Source organism: Eleutherodactylus coqui, chromosome 4 (genome assembly GCF_035609145.1).
Source record: "Eleutherodactylus coqui strain aEleCoq1 chromosome 4, aEleCoq1.hap1, whole genome shotgun sequence".
Classification (NCBI taxonomy): domain Eukaryota; kingdom Metazoa; phylum Chordata; class Amphibia; order Anura; family Eleutherodactylidae; genus Eleutherodactylus; species Eleutherodactylus coqui.
The window spans coordinates 190,916,943-190,929,447 of record NC_089840.1 but is presented as its reverse complement, the minus strand read 5'-3'; the positions used below and the strand labels follow the sequence as shown (position 1 = coordinate 190,929,447).

The 12,505-nt window shown below is 42.0% G+C and overlaps 1 protein-coding gene across 3 annotated transcripts in view; it reads right to left on the bottom strand.

Moving 5' to 3' along the window:
* The window catches only part of UNC5B (unc-5 netrin receptor B), a 207,393-nt gene that overhangs the window by 10,304 nt on the left and 184,584 nt on the right, over positions 1-12,505 (bottom strand). For all 3 annotated transcript variants that reach the window (XM_066600478.1, XM_066600479.1, XM_066600480.1), the window contains 3 exons: positions 12,128-12,215; positions 8,276-8,444; positions 5,664-5,897 (listed from right to left, as the gene is read on the bottom strand). In XM_066600478.1, the coding sequence (XP_066456575.1) occupies positions 5,664-5,897; positions 8,276-8,444; positions 12,128-12,215 (491 nt within the window). The remainder of the gene's footprint in view (positions 1-5,663; positions 5,898-8,275; positions 8,445-12,127; positions 12,216-12,505) is intronic.

The window sequence follows — 12,505 nt, the reverse complement described above, 5'->3', positions numbered from 1 at the left end:
GCATTACGAGACACATAAATATGAAACCCATTCCTTTGAATGGGCTTATTCACACTTGCGATGTTTCCTGCATGGCACCGCGTCACGATGCGATGGAGAAAACACATTGAAGCATGTCCATGCTGTTTATGGTATTGCCCATTGTTTTCAGTTGGGTTGGCAGCAGCACCAGGGGTCAGCACATGTTCTCAATGGGGCCGACATCAGCAGCACTGGCCCCATTGAAAACAATAGGAGAAAATCGCAATCTCCCGCCGCGTATGTGACAGCCACAGTGGAGATGAAGGGAATTCCCGCAGGCATGCGAGGCGGTTTCTTTGTGAAAACGCCTTGCATCCAAGGGTTTTCAGGACTACAAGGGCGATAACAGGCCGTGATTCACGGCCCGATATCGCCCTCGCCAGTGTGTAGGAGCCCTAAGTCATTCCTTTATTTTTGCTATATCGTTTGAATCTACTTCTGGCTTTGGTTAAAAAAAACTACACGAAAAACTGCCACAAAAACCTTTGTGTGTGAACGCACCCTGACAGTATTTCTTAGCTGCAGTTCTCATGTACCCCCAGCAGGTCATGTTTTCAGGATTTTTCTATTATTGCACAGGTGAGGTAATCCAGATGTTTTTTGGGAGTACATGAGGACTGGAGTTAAGAAACAAAGGTTTATAAAAATTTTAAAAAGCCAGAAAAACCGCATGTTACATATTTAACAAAAATACATGAATTTCAACTGCTTTTCAGAATTCTCTTTTAACAATCTTTTTAGTGGCATTTTTTTAGAACAAGCGTTTAAAAGCCCTGGAAAAAATCCTTGAAAAGACTTTGGAGGATCTTCAGTTGATGGCTTCTCCTTAGGATAGGCCATTAATATGTGATCAGTGAAGGTCTGACCCTGACCAATCAGGTCTGTGGCATATATTCAAGGATCGTGGTGCCTGGTCCTGCAGTTCAGCCCATTCCTTGGAATGGGCTGCTTCTTGCCCCCAATCAACTCTTTATATGTTGAGTGGTATACTCTCAATAACAGCTGTAAACAGTAACATGATGTATATAATTACATGATACATGGGAATCAAAATATTAGGCTAAGATTTAAAGAGACTATTAGGCTGGGTTCTCACAGGGCGGAATCCTGGTTTTTCACCGGGAAAGCGCAGCTTTAAAACCTGCGGCACTTAGCCGTGGGCTTTGGAGTGGCTTGGCCGCATGCTTTTCTGTTGACGCCGGCGCTCCCATAGAAAGCTGCGCGGCAGCAACGGAAAAAAAATTAGACATGCTGCGGCCAGGGAATCTGTGCCACAGCTCCGGCTTCTGCCAGCTTTGCCGTCCCGTGTGGACGAGATTTTTGACAAATAGTCCCAGGATTAACGGCCGCAGGCAGATTTGCTGCAGCGAAACTCCGCACGGAATTACCGCAACAAATCCGCACTGTGTGAACCCATGTTTTTTCCAGTTGTCACAAAGATCAGCATAAGGCCTCGTTTAGACGAGCACCATTTTCATGCATTACAGGCGTGCTAAAAGATCGCGTCTATTAGAACCAATGGTGTCCCATAGAAGCACTCACATGAAGGAATTGTAGACACGAAAAGATAGGACCTGACCTATCTTTGGTGCGTGCTGCGTGGGAGTTTCCATGGACTCCTATGGGAGCTGGATAACACACACCACACTGATCATGTGAATGGGCAATTTGACCACTAATTAAGCTCAAGACTTAATAGCTGGAAATCACCTGTTCACGTGATGATTTTTGCACGAGTGAGATACGATTTTTTAGCGCGACTATTTGAGCGCTAAAACTGCGCTCGTGTGAACAAGGTCTAACGTAGTGCCTGTCACACTGATTACAATAATATGTCTGCTGTGTAGATCTGTGCAGTACCTATGGAGAAACTTGCATTTAATTAGCAGCAGTGAGACACAGAAGTAGTCCTGCATATGCATGCGCTGCAGTCTGGCCACACCCACCCAGTCCTCCAACCAATGATTGGCAGTTCTGTTTCTCTCTATGCACAGTAATAGGCACAGAGCTATCAATCAGTGGCTGGAGGATAGGGTGGCTGTATCTAGCTGCAACCCCAGGACTACTTTAGGTAGTTCTCCATACATTTGATGATGCCGATAAAAGCAAAGTTTCAACACGCTTAATCTTTTTGTTCTGAGGGGAGATAAGCCGTTGCCAGAGATGTTGGTCAGTGGCTTATTCTGCATTTTGCCACTTGACTATTCCATGCATGGTGATTGGAGTGCGCGGGTGTATTTCAGGGCTTGGGAGGAATATCCATCTCCCAAAGAAGCCATTTGAAATGTATAGTGCAGCTTTAAGACAATGTTTTAACTTGCTGCCCTCTAATTTTGTGACTTGAGAGCAGACAGTGAAATGTTATTTCTAATTAAGTAATCAAGGTGAATCACAACTCCACTTCACATAAAAATAAATGACATAATCAGAAAAATTAAATATCATTTTCTTAACAAATATTAATTCTAAAGATAATTTGAAAAAACATTTTATTCCCCTAAAAGAGGAATTACAGAATAGCGTAATCATGATCTTAATTAGAAACCCTTAGAAGCGCCGGGCCCTACAGAGATGTCCTAGAATATTTTAAAAACAGGAGGCTGAAAATGCGAGGAGTCGGCTTATTTATTCAAGTAATCTCTTCCTTGGTTTGTTTGCTTAAATTATCTGTTGAGATAATTAGGTCATTAGAAAGAAATTCACTCACTTGTATGCAAAACTTGAGAAGTAGTAAAAATAATTACTTTTTTGCCCTTTAAACACTAAGGAAGGTAGCTGAGAACATTAATTACCGAAAAGCTACAAGGTTAGACATCTATATGTTGCCTTAATACCAGTCATTTGAATATTTAAAATGGTAAAATAAGGAAGCGTTTGGTGGCTTTAATTACCGTGCTCTTTTTACTACTGAAAATAGTGTTTGAGCTCAGCATTTAGAAAAGGTCTGCTAATTAATGCCCCAGTATCAGCCCATTTCTGTGACTGATTTATGCAGTTAATAACCCGTTTTTGAGGTTACCCGAGTTTAATGCAACTGTAATAAAAACATAAATGTTTTACATTATTAACCAGAATTTCTACAGAACCGGCTCCGGTTAATGTCACCTATTCATTTTCTAACTCATTCCAAATTAAGGCATTAAACATTTGTACTTTGTTCAGAACTGAAGTTATTGTAAATTTTCATTAATCCTTGAAGGGGTATTCCCATTATTCCCATCTCGGCTTTTCATGGTCAAGATGGCAAAACCTGTCAGAAAGAACCGACCACTTAGTGCAGTGCCGTTTCTGTAGCTCCCATTCACTTAAAAAACAGCTATAGAAACAGCACTGCGCTAAGCGCTTGGCACTTTCTGTAGGCTCTGGCCAGGTAACCAGTAGCCTTGGCAGAAGTTTTCCATCTTGGCTATGAAAAGCTGAGATGGCAATACCTCTTTAAGATTTTCTGTTAGCTTACTCTCACTCACAATCTGAAGGTTGCAAGTTCAATCCCCACTGGTTCAGGTAGCCGGCTCAAGGTTGACTCAGCCTTCCATTTTTCCGAGGTTGGTAAAATGAGTACCCAAGCTTGGTGGGGGGGGGGGGGGGGGGGGTAATAAATATATTACCTGAAAGCACTGCAGAATAAGTTGGCGCTATACAAATACCAAATCCCTTCCTTCCCTACTTCTTAAATTAAACCTATTGAATTTGTATTAAAGGAGTTGTCTTCTAAAGACCACCCGCTTTTTAAAAAGAAACTGGTCCAGGAGAAGACACATTCGGGTATCAATTTCTCCTGTAGCTCCCTCTGCAGGTGAAATGTAGCACTACATGCTGGCCATTCAAATGAACAGCTGCCCGTGTGGCGTATGGACATATCGTGTATGTCACTGGAAGAGTCACTTTTACAGCGATCCTGGTTCTGGCTCATAGCGTGCACACAGGAGAGGTCTGTGTAAAAACTCTGCTAAATAAACTGTGCGCCAGCATTAAATAACTAAATATCAGTTATGGAGTTAATACTCAGTAAGCAGTTGAAATCCCAGCTATTTAGATTACTAGGATGCATTCCTTCAGCGCACATATTCCTAATAGTGGACATCAAGGAGCATTTAAAGTGGTTCTCTGCTTCAGAAAACACATTTTCAAATGGTATATTTGATTATTTCAAGTTAAAGGAAATCGGTCACCATTAAAAACATCCCATGAGCTACTTCTATGTGTGGAGAGCTGAAGAAACACAGGTTCCAACAATGTGACTATTACCTATGACTAGAGATGAGCGAGCGTACTCGGAAAAGCACTACTCGCTCGAGTAATTTGCTTTATCCGAGTATCGCTGTGCTCGTCCCTGAAGATTCGGGTGCCGCTGCGGCTGACAGGTGAGTCGCAGCGGGGAGCAGGGGAGAGCGGGCGGGAGAGAGGGAGAGAAAGATCTTACCTCCGTTCCTCCCCGCTCTCCCCTGCAGCTCCCTGCTCCGTGCCGGCACCCGAATCTTCAGGGACGAGCACAGCGATACTCGGATAAAGCAAATTACTCGAGCGAGTAGTGCTTTTCCGAGTACGCTCGCTCATCTCTACCTATGACCACCTGCACCCCCTCCCCCTCTTTGCAAACAGTCTGCTCTGTATTGTAGTGCAACCCCGACTCCTAAGCTCAGAGAAATCGTACACCGGGCTCCTAGATTCTTCATTAGCATACAGAGCACAGGCCTATTGCCGGCTTACCATGGGGGAGCGAAAGGGAGTTCAAAGATTTCAATTACATCGCAGTCATCACTGTATCTTCAGCTATCCAAGCACTAAAGTATCCCTTGGCTGTTTCTCCATTGTAACAGATTTAATAGAGGGGAGTCCCATATTCAGGAGAAACCTGCAAAGAGTGTCTTTTGCTCTGGCAGACCCAGGATGTCTGCATTACACAGACAGTCAAGTCAATTCAGTGGGCACTATGTAATGCTTCATGTCCCCTGTAAGTGTGTTGTAGAAAAATATAACACTTTGATGGGTTCTCTATAGGTTACAAATGTGAACAGATAATCCCTTGAAATGTGGATTGCCTGCCTAGAACTAAAGAAACCTGCTACACACTAATGAGCATCAATCACCCTGAAATAGTTGCCTGCGTATGGTTATTCTGGCTTCAGCTCACAATTCCACGTCATTGTTATAAGACTTGTTTAAAAAGTCTGACATTGACTTGCAGGAATGCTGCTTTCCAATAGGTGGTGCTGCAGAGGTATTGTTCTATTTTCCCATAGGAACAAGGATTGGCCTTGTAAGTCTCCTTACATCTTCTAGGTGCTATCCTTAAGGAGAAACAATACCCTGACCCATGTCTATAGGCGTCTCACTAGCCAAGTCTGTAACCTAGTGGACACTGGTGAGGGGCAATCACCTTGAAACAGCTATCTGTGTATGGTTTTTCTGGCTTTGGCTCACAATTCCAACTGATTGTCATAAGGTGCTGTTTAAAAAGTTGACATTGACCTACAGGAATGCTGCCTTCCAATAGATTGCACTGCAGTGGTATTGTTCCATCTTCCCATTTGCGATTGAAAATCAACATGCAACATACGTGGGAGAATTTTAGAGGATGTTGTGTTTACTGGGAAATTAGAACTGGCAGATAAAGATTTTGAGTAAAGCAGCCAAGTTACCTTTAATGCATCTGGTGTGTCTTCTAAACAGTAGACTTTAAGATTATATTCCAGAGATGTAGAGAGAAGTGGTGCAAATATAGCCAGCTGGAGCCTTTTTATTGCAGATCTGGAATAAGATTCTCCTACAAAAGCATAGGTACCCAACTGGTCGAGTAAAATGTGACAGGATTGGTTCTCAAGCTGGCAATAACAAGGTGTGTTGAGTGTCTCTTCATTAAGCGTGACAACCTCCTGGAAATAGCAACAATAGGTTATTTATATGTATATAACAATATTTATTAAGACAATCTTTGGTTTACTGTATCTGGTGTACATACAAGTATTGCAGACAATTTATCTTTCCATGGCTGTTTTTCCAAAATGTACCACTAGAGGGAGCTCTATGATACCGCATGAAGATACAACTATGCTGCCTATTTCTCTCTTATGTTACATTGTTATTACTTTTATTTCACAAATGCAGTTGGTAAAGTGTTACTAGCTGGATCAATCAATTTGGCTGCCAGATTCGGCCTGGACAGAGTTCACACCGTATAAATCTGGAAAGTGACCTTGCAGAAATAGTATTAGATCAGAAGTCATCTACAGCAGTGTTTCCCAACTGCAGTCCTCAGGGGCCACCAACAGGTCATGTTTTCAGGATATCCTATGGTAAGAACACCTGTGGCAATGTCTGAGGCATCGACAATAATTACATCACCTGTGTCATACTGAGGAAATCCTGAAAACATGACTTGTTGGGGGTCCACGAGGACTGGAGTTGGGGAACACTGGTCTAAGGAAACAGTCCATCTCTTGAATCTATAGACAGGTTTTCCAATCTGGAGCTCTCTAGTTGTTGACTGGACACAATCCCCAAATGTTTGCTCTTGTTGTGAGTTGTATTTTTGCAACAGCTGGAGTGTGACAGACGCAAGAACACCCATCTATAGGATGTCGCTTGTACACTATGACAGATCAGCAGTGATTTAAGGTCATTTGACACGCCAGTTATAGCCATCAGCATTATATATTCTAACAGGGCTAAATCATGAATATTCACAGGCAGTCGTTTAGGTGCCTTATAAGTCTCCTCACACACCTTCTAGGTGCTCTCCTTAAGGAGAAACAATACCCTTCCTGACCCAGAAAACCCGGAAACAGCTGCCTGTGCATGGTTATTCTGGTTTTGGCGTACACTTCCTAGTCACTGGTACAAGACTTGTTTGAAAAGTCCAACATTGGCTTGCAAGAATGCTGCCTTCCAATAGGTGGTGCTGCAGAGGTATTGTTCCATCTTTCTATTTGCATATTTCCAGAAGAGCATGGATGGCCTTATAAGTCTCCTAACACCTTCTAGGTGCTCTCCTTAAGGAGAAATGATACCCTTCCTGACCGTCGTTTCGGTTAAAAGGTGTTTTCCAGGGAGAATACTACTGATGACCTATCCACAGGACAGGTCATCACTAGTTGATCGGCTGGGATCTGTTGCTCAGGACCCCGACTGATCAGCTGAGCAGGTGCATGCTGTGCAAATACACAGGGGTCAAAGCGGAAGTCTCTGCACAGACCTATGTTTAGTGGCCAGCACATATAACTGCAGGCACAGCTTGCATTGATTTCAATGAGAGCTGTGCCTGCAGTTACAAGCACCGGCCACTACACAGAGGTTGGCGCGGATATTTCCGCTGCTTCAGCTTCGACCTCTGTGTATTTGCGGCACTGACAGCATGTGCCTGCTCAGCTGACCCGAGTGACAGACCCCAGCCAATCAACTATTGATGACCTATCCGTAGGATAGATCATCAATAGTATTCTCTCTAGAAAACCCCTTTAAGGAAAGGGGATATTCACAGAGATCACAATGCAATGCAGATGAAATGGACGTCTACTTTGATACTGACCCACTGTAGACTTTGTATATGAGAGAAGAAAATTAGACTGTAAGCCCCACTATGGGTCTACAATCAGGTCCAGCTTTAAGTTATTGCTATAAGGGACATAGTTACACATGACATTATATGTTCAAACTATGGAAACAATTCTACAGACATTCATATTTTGAGATAACTTGAGGAGTCGTAACTTCATGTGGAGAGAAGAACTGTACAGGCTGGGTGCTCTAGTTGTTGAAGCAACAAGCTGCCCAAGGAGTCGAGTGCACGGGTCGTAGAATTAAAATGGGACCCATGCCGGAGACTTCTCAGCATTGGACAAGTTGTCTTTGGCAAGTCTGCCACCCAGTGGGCACTAGTTTCTATACACAAATTTAAAGGGGTTATCTGGGGTAATTTCATAGAATAGGCCATAAATATCTGCAAGGTCCAAATCTCAGCTAAGTCTACCAATCAGCTGCTTGAGAGGACCATTGTGATCATGCAAGTCTCTTCAGGCTGCAGGCTGGTTCGTACTTGGAACACCTTGCTCGTTATAACAGGGTTAACCCATTCATTCACACAAGTGCTGCAGCCCTTTCAGCCAAGAGATCGGTGGTGTATGGTCTTAGAACCTCATAGATCACATATTGACTGCTAAACTTAAGGACAGACCATCAATTTTAAAATCCTGGTTAACTCCTTTAGGCACAAAAACTCCTTTTCTGCTGAGATTATCTACTGATATATCCCTACCTCCCAGTTTCCTTGGTGAGACTGAGTCTTCAATTGTAAAATCCAGTCTGACGTGGCCGTTTCTGCACAATGAGGGATGGTCAGAATGACAGGTCTACACAACAGAAGTCCAGTGGGCCCACAAGTCACTATAGGACTTAGAACTGTTTGTGTTCCTTCTGAGGGTAGACTGTAAAGAAAAGATAGTAATCAGTGATCAGACAGAAAGCGTATTTGAGATTTCAAAAAATGTTCAAAAGCAGCCCAGGTCTTCGTTGGCCGATGCTATCTGCACCCAGTTTAAGTCCTATCAATTCAGTTTTTTAATGTAGATTTTCCTATTCTTTTTGCTGCCCTGCTGTCTACAATCCATTTACAGGTGGGGGGTATCCTAAACCAGGCATTCCGCCAGGAGTTTACTGGCTGGTACTTCAGCACCCACACTGCCCATGCTGCCTTGCACAGCCTTGCTCTAATCAGTTGCAAGGCAGCATCTGAATGCCCATCCCTCTGTTGCATGTAGTAACTAGCAGGGCCCCCATGTCCCTGTTACTAGAACAGCCAAATGATTAACCAAGCAAGCAGTGGATTGCAAAGCTGCTAGAATGGAGACCCTGGTGGTTGGCACTTAAAACATGATTTTAAGTGGTTAAAAAAAAAACGTTTAACCCCTTAAGAACCAGGGTATTCTGATACTTTTTAGGGATTTTAACCATGTGGTGGTTTTACTGCCTATTTCATTTTCTTCAGCTGCCAAAATTATTTTTGCTACATTTTTTCCCGGTGACATATAGGACTAACTTTTTTATATATTTGTTCACCGATTTTTTTTTCTGTTTGTTTTATTGGGGGTAAAAAAAAAACTACAAACATTGATTTTTAAATTTATAGTGGTTTAAAATTAGTATATTTACATTAAATAAAGTACAGGAATGGGCTCCTTATTTTGTTTTGTGCATTTTGATATATAATTTGTATAGTCTTGGATTACAGTGCACATATGGTGATGGTTTTGGTTGGCATCAACGGTGGGTTGTTTTCTTTTTTATACATTTTTAATTATTTCTGTAATTATTTTAACTTTTGTAACTTTTTTTAAAACATTTTTTTCCTCATGATTTCATAGAAGACCTCTGGGGGTCACTCACATAGTTTTATTTTTTATATTTCACACTTTTCCACTGTAGCTGGGGCATCCATAGGAGAAGCATCCATAGGAGCCCCAGTTGCAGGGGAAAGCATCCCTTTGTAGTGACAATAGTCACTGACAGAGCTGATCTGGGTCTGCTAGGACCCTGCAGCTCTGCTGTGACAGAGGGCATCCATTTGTTCACGTGATTGCCAGGCTGGGTAGCGGAAGTGAGTGGTGACATATAGTCTGACAGCCGAGGACCTGACCCGCTCGTGCTACATTGTAGAATCATAAAAAGTAAGTATTGCAGATTATCTTGCTGGAAGATAAAGGTGAGAGCATGCATTACCAAAAGGAGTTGTTTCCTTACAGATAACAACCTTTAATGAATGCCATTTGCACCTAAAGCCCTATTTACACACAAAGATGATCACTCAAAATTCGTTAAAAATATAGGATGATTGATAGTTTGCGCAATCATTTTGCACAAGCTACTAATGGGAACTAATTCCAATTAGTAGCTTATTAGCTTAATTTGCATGTAAATGAGCCTCCTTTCACTGTATGCAGAGAACAGCAGATGGTCTGTTATCTGCATACAGATGTTTTGTTCTGCAGCGGGACTGCAGCTGAATACAATGTTATCAGTACTCCCAAGGAGAAACACAGTGTGCGGTCCCTGCTATCAACTCTCCGGCCGAAAAATGGATTTTAAGCTCAACTAAAAATCCTTGTTCAGCTGAAAAGAAAACGATGGTAACATTTACACGAAACGATTATTGCTCAAAAGACATCACTTGAGCGAATTTTGAGCGATAATTGTTGCGTGTAAATGGGGCTTGAGATTTCAGCAGAAAGATTTTGCCAAAGAAAGTTGTCGTTAGCTGCTCATTTCTGAACCTCTGAACAACTTTCCTTCCGAGAGACTCTGCCTCTTTAGCATGCTCTTCTTCTACACAGTCATGCGACTTAGTAGAATATTTATCCTCCAGCTGTTTATTCATTAGTACCCCTTTTACAGTCTTTTGTTACCCATCTGCCATCTTTTGTGAGATGTGTTGCTGCCAATTTTTAAATTAGTCCATTAAAAAATAAATAAAATGGAATAAGGTTTTCTGATGTGTTCCATGTTCTATTCTGAATAAAATATGGTTAGATGAGATTTCCAAATCATTGCATTCTTTTTTGCTTTACATTTATTTACATTTTATGCAGCGTCCCAACTGTTTTGGAATTGGGGTTCTATATTAGCCAAGTTTTGCCAATCATCAAATGTGTATGGGGGCCCCTCGACTCTTTCAAGACAACAGATGTCAGGGGAGATAAGGACCAGGCACTTCTATTTCAACTTGCCTGATTCTTTTGTTCTGAGGGAGATAAACCACCACCTAAGGTGTCTCGTCAGCAGCTTACTCACCCTGTTTTCTGTTTAACCCCTTGAGTGGTGGGGTTTCCTACCACCCTGTTGTGCCCACCAGGGCAGGTTTTTTAAATGGTCTAATCATTGAATTTCAACTCATTTTGCAGTTGCGTTCCAAGAGCCATAACTTTTTCATTTTTCCATTGACACAGCCATATGAGGGCTTGTTTTTTGCGGGACAAGTTGTATTTTTTGATATCTTCTGTTTCTGTTGTTCTGCTGATATCTTCTGCTGATATCTTCTGCTTCTGTTGTTCAAAGCCCTTGCTTTGTTCTCTGTGGGACTTGAAGGCAGAGCACACTGTCACAGCTTGTGGCATTGTGCTCTGCAGCTCCCATAGTGATACATAGCCCGGAAATCGTCCGGGCTATCTCGCTATGAGCAGTGGAGCTCGTCCCGGAAAATTTCCGGGCGTGCCACTCAAGGGGTTAAAGGGATTATGTCAGTTTGATGCTCTCCAAACTGCAGTTCAGCAGTTATAAAGTTAGAAGAACTTGCATCTTTGCTCATTCTGGGCTTAGAAGTCCAATGGGTGGAGCCATCAGTGATTGACAGCTGTTTCTATATGTACAGTAATAAAATGCTGTCAATCATTGATAGGACCGCCCAGTGGACTTCTAAACCCAAAATGAGCGAGATTTAAATGAAAAAAATACAAGTTATACTGAATATTTTCCCACAAACAAAATATATCAATCTGCTTAGCTCATCCTACAAGCCTCGTGCGGCGCAGAGTGCTACGGCAGTAGAAATGCAGACCTAAACTCTTGCTCACGACCTGAAGGCTGCAAATTCAATCCCCGCATTTTTTTTATGACGTGCTACCTGCAGAATGGACAGCATTTTTAATGTGACGAGTTCCCTTTAAGGCACACACACACACGTGACTGAGCCAAGAGTACACATGTATGGGAGGTTCGAGAGAGATAGCTATTGCCTGAACACGCATTTGGCCAAAATTTATCCTATGTGTACAGCCAACCATATATGTGTCATGGACTATCCATCAGTATGAAATGTCTAGTCAATGGGCATTCTGTCATTTAACACATCCATCCAGCTATAGAACAATGTGACATAAAATAACTAGGCTAGTAACATTCATTTATAGGGCAACTGTGCTGAATGCAAGGCTAGCATTAAAAGGACATTTGCTGAGTGGAATAACAAACTCACAAACGGAATGTGGTTGTATGAAACTTTGTGCAAAGCAAGAAAGGCCCCTCATATAAGTCAATGGAAATTTGTGCCAGCAGGATGTTATTTCAATTGATTTAGAACGTGAAAAGTGGATTTAGACGGTAAAAATTAAATACTTACACTGTGTTCTCTCTCTTGTTAATCATTAAATACATTTCATAATATTTTCCTTGTGGAATAGCTCCATGTGGTATCAGCAAACTCACTCCTGTAAAACAAGATGTGTATTTATACCAAAAGAGCATAAAACAGTGCTAGAAAGGATCCCACCCTCCTTACAGCCACATTAGCATCCATCTGGACATGGCGTAGTCATGCTTAAGTCACCATGTGCCAATCAAGTAACAAGATTTTCTAGTACAGATATAGATCTTTAGACTAGATACCACTTGGATTTAATTATTCTGCATAAAATTAGCCTTACAAAGCTTTGACATAAGGTTATGTCATAACACATAGCCATATACTAAACCAAATCCCAGACCCATCAGAACAGTA